The sequence below is a fragment of the Rosa chinensis genome, chromosome 7 (assembly GCF_002994745.2).
Source record: "Rosa chinensis cultivar Old Blush chromosome 7, RchiOBHm-V2, whole genome shotgun sequence".
NCBI lineage: Eukaryota > Viridiplantae > Streptophyta > Magnoliopsida > Rosales > Rosaceae > Rosa > Rosa chinensis.
Genome location: NC_037094.1, coordinates 2,601,208 through 2,611,310, shown reverse-complemented (window position 1 = coordinate 2,611,310; position 10,103 = coordinate 2,601,208). Strand labels below are relative to the sequence as shown.

At 36.5% G+C, this 10,103-nt stretch overlaps 1 protein-coding gene across 1 annotated transcript; it reads right to left on the bottom strand.

Annotated features, from left to right (window-relative positions):
- Positions 1 to 503: 503 nt before the first annotated feature.
- On the bottom strand, positions 504 to 7,374 carry LOC112180733 (ABC transporter A family member 7). The gene is made up of 18 exons (XM_024319288.2): positions 7,169 to 7,374; positions 6,531 to 6,912; positions 6,359 to 6,438; positions 6,117 to 6,261; positions 5,765 to 5,884; positions 5,552 to 5,676; positions 4,853 to 5,011; positions 4,160 to 4,322; positions 3,932 to 4,057; positions 3,729 to 3,812; positions 3,267 to 3,628; positions 2,536 to 2,736; positions 2,009 to 2,118; positions 1,812 to 1,896; positions 1,588 to 1,716; positions 1,376 to 1,481; positions 1,146 to 1,234; positions 504 to 1,027 (listed from the first exon to the last, which is right to left on the bottom strand). The coding sequence occupies exons 1-18, from the start codon at positions 7,289 to 7,291 to the stop codon at positions 728 to 730; spliced, it is 2,889 nt and encodes a 962-aa protein (XP_024175056.1). The 5' UTR covers positions 7,292 to 7,374; the 3' UTR covers positions 504 to 727.
- Positions 7,375 to 10,103: the final 2,729 nt, after the last annotated feature.

Genomic DNA, 10,103 nt, shown 5'->3' with positions numbered 1-10,103 from the left:
TTGCTGTCAGAGCTTTACTTTCTGTGCCCTCTATATCTCCTGCTGACCAGCTGGTTTCAATTGATCAATTCAAACCAGTTGTTGGGCATTTATTTGCCTTGTAATGTTTCTTTGTTGTTTGTGTTTCAATTGCCACGATTTTTTTTCTGCTGCAGGTGGTTCAGGAATCAAAGCACTCCCTGAAGCCCTGAACCACCAGCTGCTGGTTTCAATTGATATATGGACAAAGAGTACAGTGCCTTTTGAGCATAATATTAAGCTTCTAACCTTTAAATAGACCAGAATCACAATCTTCTTGGTTCTATAATCCATGAATATCTAATTTCCCAAGGCATGCATGTGGCATGATTCATGTATTTTTCACCTTATTTCAGTTTCTGGTTCAAAAGCATGACCTACCCAATTTTTAGGGCTAATAGGATTTACATATATGTTTTTCTTTTATTAGGCTTTTAGATAAATTTGTTCAAGGATAAGCATGTAATTAAAACTTTCATTGAACATGAGCAACAAGAAACAGGTCCTGTGAATGCTTCTTTCACTTAATTCTATATAACAATAGGAGAGATTCTTTACAACAAATACATATTATCAAATATCATTGTACATACCTATTTTTATATCAGCTATAGAAGAAATAGAGATGTATAGTTCCAGATAAAAAATAAAATAAAAAAAAGATTATTGACGTACAGAACAGATGGGGTAGGCCGCTAAATTATGGCAATTATGCCAAGATATTGGAGGCTTGAGCCCCAAGTGCGACCTTGATGAAAACATCCTCCAAGGTAGTGTCAGCTAGACCCCATGCAAAAACTGTGAACTTGCTCTTTGCATTCTCCACGGCTTGGAATACATCTGCAATTTTGACTTCATGTTTCGGCAACTCAAACTTCTGGGTTCCAGAGAGATGGTATATCTTATTAGCATTTGGGGAGAGACTCCGCACTAAGTTCTCCACCTCTTCCTCGTGATTTGAAGATGTCGTCATTGTAAACACATAAGATCCTCCATATCTGGCTTTCAGCTGTAATATGTCATTGTAGTAACAAGTGGTACGTTTAGAAAGTGACTAGAAAAACATACCAACGATGATCTATGAGAATATAGTACCATAGAGAAGTTATGGCACTAATTTATGGTACCTCTTTTGGGTTTCCTATGCACTGCAAGCTGCCATCTACAAAAACTCCTAAACGATCACATAGAACCTCTGCCTCTTCCATGGAATGTGCTGGTATGTATACAAGCTTTATAAGTGAATTAAAGAGGCAAAAGATGTAATTATCCAGTCATTTGACTGGCCTGGCTCGAATTGACAATAAAGTAACACAGATAGGAGGAAGGGAGGGGGAGCGAGAGAGAGAGAGAGTACTTGTTAGGATGATTGCACGATCTTGTTTTGCCCGCTTCACAACATTCCATAGATTATGTCTTGAAGCTGGATCAAGTCCAGTGCTGGGCTCATCCATGTAAACAACCTACATATAGTTTGCAAATGAATGCAGTAAATAAGATATCAAGAAATTTATACATCCAGGAAAATTGTCACACAGCTAGAGTAGCTCAGCAGTGATCAAGACATACTTTAGGATCACCTATCAGTGAAATTGCGACGCTAAGCCTTCTCTTCATACCTCCACTATACTTTCCAGCTCTTTTGTCTGCAACCCCACCATGAAATAGACTGACACTTTTCAAAGATTCTTCCACTGCCTAGAGTAGGAAACAAAATTCAGACAAAAAAACAAGGAAAAATAGATAAGCTTAATCTGCAAGCACAAAATAAATAAATGTATGTAATGACTTACTTGTCTTAATCCAGAACCTTTGAGGTTCTTAAGTCTTCCATAAAAAAGTAGATGCTCCCTTCCAGTCAGGGTTTCCCATAGTAGGCTGCAAAAAGTCCCAAACTCAAGAAGTTGGTTAAATTCTAAATTTTTAAAGGGAAAGACCAGAAAAGAAAGTTTATGCCTTCTTGACAGATCAGGCAGATATCACGGCTTACTCATGCTGTGGACAAACTCCCATGCTGGTATATATTTCATCCATCTGAGTGTTGATGTCCAGACCTTGAACAAAAGCCGTGCCAGAGGTTGACTTTGTCAGACCAATCATCTGTTGAAAGATATAGAGATGCCATAAACCCATAGAATCACAAGAGCAATAACATGTAAGAATGTAGAAGTCACAGGACCACATCCAACGGGGAGAACCAAACCCAGAAATATAAACTCAGCAGACAGAGCACTACCAGAGCAGAGTGAAGCAGATGTAAATAGCTATAGCTCGGGCTAAAGTGACCCAAGTTATTCACTCATGTTGTTCAAATATAGGAATACTTGAAATTATAAATCTCCAATAAACATTTCTGTTATATATTGGAACAATGTAACATTATATTCTTTACAAACTTTCCAGCTACATTTAAAGTGGTAATGAATACTGATTCCACCAGAAAACGGGAAAAAAATATGCAGAAGGAAATTTTCATATATTGTAAGTTAATGGAAAAGGTTCTATCAGTATACTCACCATATTAATAAAAGAGGTCTTCCCAGCACCATTAGGGCCAAGCATACCAAAGCACTCCCCTCGAGACAAAGCAAGAGACATCCCTCTCACGGCAAATTTGTCAGGGTTTCCATCTCTTCCGGGATAAACCTTTTTGAGATTGTTGCAAATAATTGCATGACTTGTATCCGGTTCCAGTAGCAACTTGTTGACCTTCTCCATCTGGAAAGGAAGTGAAAGCTTTGTTTATGTTTTCAGTAAGATGAAAACTCATAAATATCCGGAAGACATGCATGAAGAAAATATCCACTGAAAATTTATAAGCGTATACAACATGAGATATGCAAAGGGTTCTAAACTTATGAACTATTGTCAAATCATATAACAATCACCGACTAGAGAAGGCCCCTTAATTGCCTCAGCTGGAAAAAAAATATATATATATATATATATATAAATAAAACAATCACTGACTGAATCATAGTAATACTAACAGGGAGTGATTTTGGCACTCCACGTTTCAACACTTTTTACATTGCACTCCACAATTAAGTAGTTGAAAGTGGACTGCCAACTCACTCCCCTAATACAAAGTTAGTTTGATCTTTCAACCTAAATGATCTGGAAACTCATTACAGCAATTCGTACCATCCCTAGTGCTGCACCAGATAGACTGGCTTGTTCAGAGCGTTAATAACTGCCTAAAATAAGTATACAAGTCATGAATACTAAGAATTGCAAGAAAGAGTTACCTCTTGCCCAACATCAGGTTTGTCCGTCTGAATAAGCAGTCCAGATTCCTGCCTTTGCAAAGAATGCATCCTACGAGATGACAGTTTCTTCCTTCCGCTTTGAAAGAAAAATAAAGGATATTTCACACTTCCTGATGATGATGCAGCTTGATCTAGGTAATATGCAAGAAAAAGCACCACAAACCACTCAACAGCCATGATAATCCAGACCTCTTTCATCCCATTCTCTCTGTCACTCAAATCTCGCCACCGCATCCCATCAGTCCCCATATAATCCCCATTGAAGGAGTATTGAGCAAACTCATATAACCCGCGATACAGAGAGAAGCCAGGATATAGCTCTAGAACAGTGATCCAACCTCCTACAAGAAACCAAAACAATTTCACAATTTCGTGAGTTTTTTAAAGTATAATTAAGAAGTGGCAAGTTAGAAGAAGTATAGTACGTTTTAGTCCACTTACTAGGGAATGACGGAGTTTGGAGAAAGAACTCAAAAAGAGAGGCTCCCAAAAGCCCAGTTCCAAAGACGCATATATAACCTATGACTATTATCATCAAAACAATCATGATAGTCATGTCAATCAACTCATCTTGCAAGATTAAAGTTAAGAAGTTCCCACTAGTCCACTACATTTCCATGAAAAGACAAACAAAAGAGTCAAACCTGCAGAAGTCTTCACATTTGAAAACATAGTAGATACTAGAAAAGCTGTTGATATTTGCAGGTTGATATAGATGAAGTAAAAGACAAATTGGATGCTGTAGTCATTCAGTGCGAAGAATTTTAATCCTGTAAGACAGTCAGCTTTGTTAAACCAATTCATCAAATACTTTTTTCAAGCAACTGGAAGTACAGCCAGAGTAATATAGTTTTCGAGATTATAGTATTTACCTATAAGTGAGCCAAATATAACAAAACATAGCATGTAGATTGAAGATACTGTAAGAAAATATATATATGAAATCATCCAATAAGGTCTGTCACCAAGTCCATGCATTTTCATCATGATTCTCAATTTTTGTTCTTTCTCATAAACCAGTGACGTCAACACCACCTACATCAGAGTTGAGCAAGAAGGGAAAGGTATAAGTACTCATGTCTAGATATATCAAATTTCTGTGCATAGCATGGAGGATAAAATTGGGAAAACTGAGGTACATTTACAACTATATTTCAAGTGGTAGTTTGAAAGGTTGCAATTGATTAAGGTACAGCCTCGCATAAGAAAAGATAATGTGGTTGAAAACAGATGGATAGGTTCGGTTTCAATTTCAGAGGCAAATGTTGCTAAGTTGTGGAAGCACGTGTAGCATGGTATGTTAATTTTCATGACTTCAATATTCAGATGATGGGAGACAACAAAGAGGATGATGACGTATTAATCTTACAATATTCCCAATCATTATACTTGACAATAGTTCAGAAAAAAAAAGGTGGTTATTTGTAATTTGTAAATGCAATTGGCCAGCTATCAAATTAAAAAATTAAAAAAAATTAAAAAAATTCTAGCAAAATCCATGGCAACAGACGGGACTTGTGAAACTTAACAAAGTCCTATGGAAAAACAATGCTTCCCATACTCACCGGGAATAGCTGTAAAATGACCCACGTGTAGAAGATTGTACCAATAAGAGAAGAAAAGTCCAGCCTGAGACTGGTTTCGGGCTTGGGCATTTCTTTGACAAACTCAAGCAACATGTTTGTACCAGATCCTAGCAAAAACTGAAGGTACGCATTGGATACCTGTGAATATATAAAATTATTAGCACTTATTATTGTATGTCAGTTAAAAACAAATAATAGATCATGCTAGTCAGGAAAGCAATTTAACCAAAAAGCACATGCAGTTTCAAATGTAGGACAATGGAAATGTCATTGATCATCAACTCATTATGGATCATTGATTGCAACAACAGATATGCAATGCCCTGATTGTAGCATGGCCAACATTAGCATTTTTTGTCAGAAACCTAGTACTGGCTGCACACTCCGAACAGGACCAACTACAACAATAATGCTCTAGCTGCATGAAGGTTTGGTTAACAGGTCCCGAGTACTACACAAGCAGTACTCCCACTAACATTCTAGTTCCCCCTTCGTCTCAGTCTTGCTCTATCTTCAGAGTCAAAACCTGCCTGAGTTAGCAACTTTTGGATTAAAGAGACTAAATTCTTTAAACAACTTGTAAGATGTCGCGGAAAATATTCTTATGAGTCACACTGTCTTTAAAAATAAAAACCATTACTATAAAGAAAACTCAATATATACAAGCTAGATATATACCAAATTTACTGAGCGTGGAAGCCGCAGCAAAGCAATAGGACTATTGCCTGTGTCATTCTTAAAGGTTGAATTGTACCATATGCTTACATTAAAGTTGTTCATATTTGAGTTAGAGAAGTCATAAGCTGCAAGAAAAACCACTATCAGTATTGCCCTGCAATACACAATGCTTATCATATCAAACAATAAAGGCAGATATATAAAATAGATAACCTGAAAGTAGTTCATTAATCTTCCTCTCTGAATTCCCATATCTGTAACCTTTATATAGCTCATTGTTTATCTCAGAAGAACTATTGCGCCACACATGCAAACCTTGAACACATCTCACCTCTGGGTTCAAACAAATAGGTGAGTAAAAGATTTAGAAGGTGACATGCAAAATAACTTGTGTATGTGGCCACAGAAATAAATTAAATTTTCAAGGACCGAACAATATGAAGTTCAACAAGCAGAGCTCACATGCTTGCGTCCTGGATGTGTGCACCTTAAATTGTACAGCAGAGAATTGAGGCTTTAAGATCTCATTATAAATAAAGGAGCAAGGACAATAGGACATGTTTACCTTGTTGTATTTCAAAGGATGATATATTAATGGGAACAGAAAAGACAGAGTTGTTTGAGCATCTGCTTTGCACAATATACATCGGAAGACCCGAATAGAAGGCAGGATCAAGGAAATTGGAAAATTCAGGCATTGATTCTGAGCCCTGAGACATTTCAAAAGAACTGACATGAGCCAACAGTAATCAAGATACTCAACAAAATGAAAAGTAGAAAAGGAAAGCTGAGAAAAGACAAACTTACTAAGACATTACTGGCTAAACTATCCAGATTATCAGAGGAATTCAATGTAAAAGAACTCGTGAACATATGCCGAGCCAAAACTATCAGAATGCAGAGATTAACACCGTTAAGTGAATCCAAAATGAACCTACTAACAAACAAGTAGCAGAGAAAGAGAGAGGGTAATATTAACCTTCCCCCATCGAATGATTACTCCCGGTGAACAATACGGTTACAGGACAAGACCCTGTCCTCTTGCACGACTCACTCGGCAAGTCTTTGTACGGAACAACGTCAGATATCACCGCACGGAATTCAGGGTTCGGCACTTGAAGCAATGGCGGCCATTCCGGGGGATGAAGAACGGGACAAGTGAACCCTTGATCCACAGTTGAGTATTCCAATCCACAAACTTTCTCACATTCGCCGTCTCCGTTAGTATCAACACAATCACAGCCACACCTATTCTCAGGCTTGTCCAGTTCATGGTTGACCAAAATTTGGATGAGAAGGAGCATTATACATAGCAAAATTGGGACTGAAACAAGCCGAACATTCTGTTTCATATTCCGTTTCTGCATAAAAGGACATACACAGTTACTTAACTCGAATCTTAGAACCAATACATAATCTTTTGTATCACTATAATAATTTAGCAACTGAAATGGACCCAGAAAGGCAACAGCTTGACCAAAAAGCAACCAAAGAATCAATCTTTATGTACCAAAACGCAAGAAAACCACAAAAACAAGCAAACCCAGAATTCTTGAGGCTCTTTCATTTCATAAAAAAACCAAATTTGAACCCAAACAAGAGGAGAGAGAGAGAGACTTGGAAAGTTAAGTTCTTTCTGAGCAGAGCATTTGCTCGAGTCCAGAAGCTGGCACGGCCATGATCAGATGACTCCTCCGGCATTGAAATGCTTGCCTGAACTTGAGAGACAGTAGCAGACATTTTGAATTTCCCACTCAAAATCGAAGCTTGCTCATTCGTTTTTTTCTTCTCTGAGATTTTGGACGGGAAGACCCAAAGGTCCCGGATTTGGATATATATACTCAAAAATCAAATGAAAGAAACCAAACTATTTGCTTTATTTACGAAAATGGCACCCGGACAATCATGCCCTTTACCGCGTCTTTGACTTAAAATCTTTTATATATTCGTAGAGATAATATATCTTGGTACCTAGTCTTGCGACTATAGTCGAAATCTTTGTTTTTGGTCAGATACTATAGTCGAATTCAGGACTAATATATTTACGAAGATGTTAATGTCGCTAAATACAGCTTCTAAGGGTTGACATCCTCCATTTCTAACCTGTGTCTGTACTCTGTAGCCAAGAGGACGCCCCACTTTTCTCTTCTTTGGTAGAGAAACCGGCAACAATTTTCTATAGGTTGAGCAAGTTTCGGGGCGGGTTCGAAATTCAGAGAAATAGGAACAGTCGCCAGATTAAGGCCAGTTTAAGCCTAAAATTGTGCATAAAAAATAGTTAAAATACAGTAAAATGATTTTACTAACATGGTAAAGATCACTTGTGTGCTTAATTTTATCTAATGCATTTAACATGTAGCTAAAAAAAATGATGCTATTGAAAATAGTTGAAATGATTTGTCTCCGCTCCTCCTCCTTTGAAAACTCAGCACGAAATGATCTTCCTGACTTCTGATTGACAATCGGTGCTTCAAGCCCCAAACCGATGCCATTGTGCCTAGTTATGAAGGCCTTCGGGTCGGGTTTCTTATTCTAAGAGAGAAACCTCCCCACGGCATAAGAGCTCCTAGAGATTGTGGTCGTTCCGACAGTTCCATAGAACTCTTCCATTATCAGAGATTGTAAGGGCAACAACAAAGGTCAAAGTGGCCAGGCACTGTGCTGCAATGCACAGTTACAGCATTTTACATGCTTCGAATGGGGTTTATTTTGGGCCTAAGAAGCTTTCGGGTCCCCTTGACAAAGTCAAAAAAAAAAAAAAAATAGATGAATCCCCTCAACCATCAGAATAATGTGATGCGTGCCGAAATTTTTTTAAAGAAACCCTAGAGTCTCTGACTAAGGGCTAGTTTGAGATTGCAATGACTTTAAAAAAAAAACTGTTATTACTGTGTTGTGAGAATAATCAGCTGTGAATTAAAACAGTTTCGTGTTTGGTAAATAATATTTTTAAAAGTATTGTCAGTACATAAAACAATTGCAGAGTGTGTTAAAGTTGGCTTCTAAAATCTGCTGTCCGTGACCTATAACTTTCAATTAAAGCTGTTTTTTATTTATTTACCGAACACAATAAAATCTAAAATTTTGAACAAAAACTGATTTTTTTTTTAAGCGAAGCATTTCCAAACGGGGCCTAAGGCCATGTTTGGTGTTGCGTTATGGGGCCTAATTAAACTTACTTATTTCTAACTAGGGCTGTCATTTCCGATACGACCAAATAACACGACTCGAAACCTGCACAAAATAAAGCGGGTTGAACCCGCACGATTAAAAAGTGGGTCGGCCGTGGGTCAACCCGTCATGACCCATTTAATAAACTGGTTGGCCACGGGCCAACCCACCAACACGAAGTGAACCCATATAACCCGATTATTTTATACTTCTTCGTGAAATACGTTGGAGTATTTGATCCTATGATTGGACAATTTGAAATATTTTAATTCAACATTATTTGATTTAATTATTTATGAATTATATATAATTATTTATATTTTTCGTTTTGTGGATTTTTTAGTGAATTTAATGAATTTATGATTTTTTTTTAGTTTATGGGTCGCAATGTATCCTTAAATGAGTCATTTGATCCAACATGACACAACCTATTTATTAAATGAGTTAAGCGGGTTGGAAATGGATAACCCGTTTAGTAAATAGGTTGGGTTTGAGTTTAAATTTTCGACACGATTATTAAATGGGTTGAGTTTGGGTTTGTCTCTTGTGACACGACAAATACCTTGACCCGACACGAAGACCTATTTCTAACGTTTTGAATGAAAAAACCAGTGTTTATTTCAAAACCACATTATAAAAAAGACAGTCATTTAACCGTGATTGCTTTCTCAAAACACAGTTTTTATCCCGCATGCAGAACCTATTCTCTCTTATCTCTTAGATTCTTTAATTAGTTATGGGTCAAACATATTTTTTGTGAATATATCATTCACTCAAGATCTAATTTAGAACATGGGAAAGTTTTGATCGCAACATCAAGGGAGTAAGGCACAGCCTTTCCGATTAATGATATCGGTCAATCCAAATCACATATAAACTACACTCTTTATCTTAAAAAAAAAAAAGAGATATGGTTTCTTGCAAGACAAGATAGACTACTATGCTTTTAATATTATACAGGACCTACTTGCTCCATGAATCAACAACATTTGGAAATTTCTTCTTAAAAAAACAACATTTGGAAATTTCACTTAAATTGTTTAAAAATTTGTACCAAGAACTAGAACTATAATAAGTGTTTTTTTTTCCTTAAACACTTAAAATAAGAATTAAGAAAATTTTGACTCCATTGAGGATATGAAATATATAGGTGAATCAACAACATTTGGAAATTTCATTTAAGTAATTGGCTAGATTTTAAAAATTCGTACCAATAACTAGAACTATCATAAGTGTTTTTTTTTTTTCTTAAACACTTAAAATACAAATTAACAAAATTTTGACTATCAATTGAGAATTTTAGTTATGAATGCTTAGCAATTTTTGAATTGATTAAAAATTTACAGAAATGATCTACTTATAAATTTCTAAACATCTAACA

Bases quoted from the DNA above. Each gene is read 5' to 3' on its own strand.
- LOC112180733 (XM_024319288.2), bottom strand. From the start codon at position 7,291: ATGTCTGCTACTGTCTCTCAAGTTCAGGCAAGCATTTCAATGCCGGAG. The intron at 3,813-3,931 runs GTTTGACTCTTT...TGATGATAATAG, and splicing joins AAATGTGAAGACTTCTGCAG to TCATAGGTTATATATGCGTC. The intron at 2,737-3,266 runs GTAACTCTTTCT...CTTCCTTTCCAG, and splicing joins AACCTGATGTTGGGCAAGAG to ATGGAGAAGGTCAACAAGTT.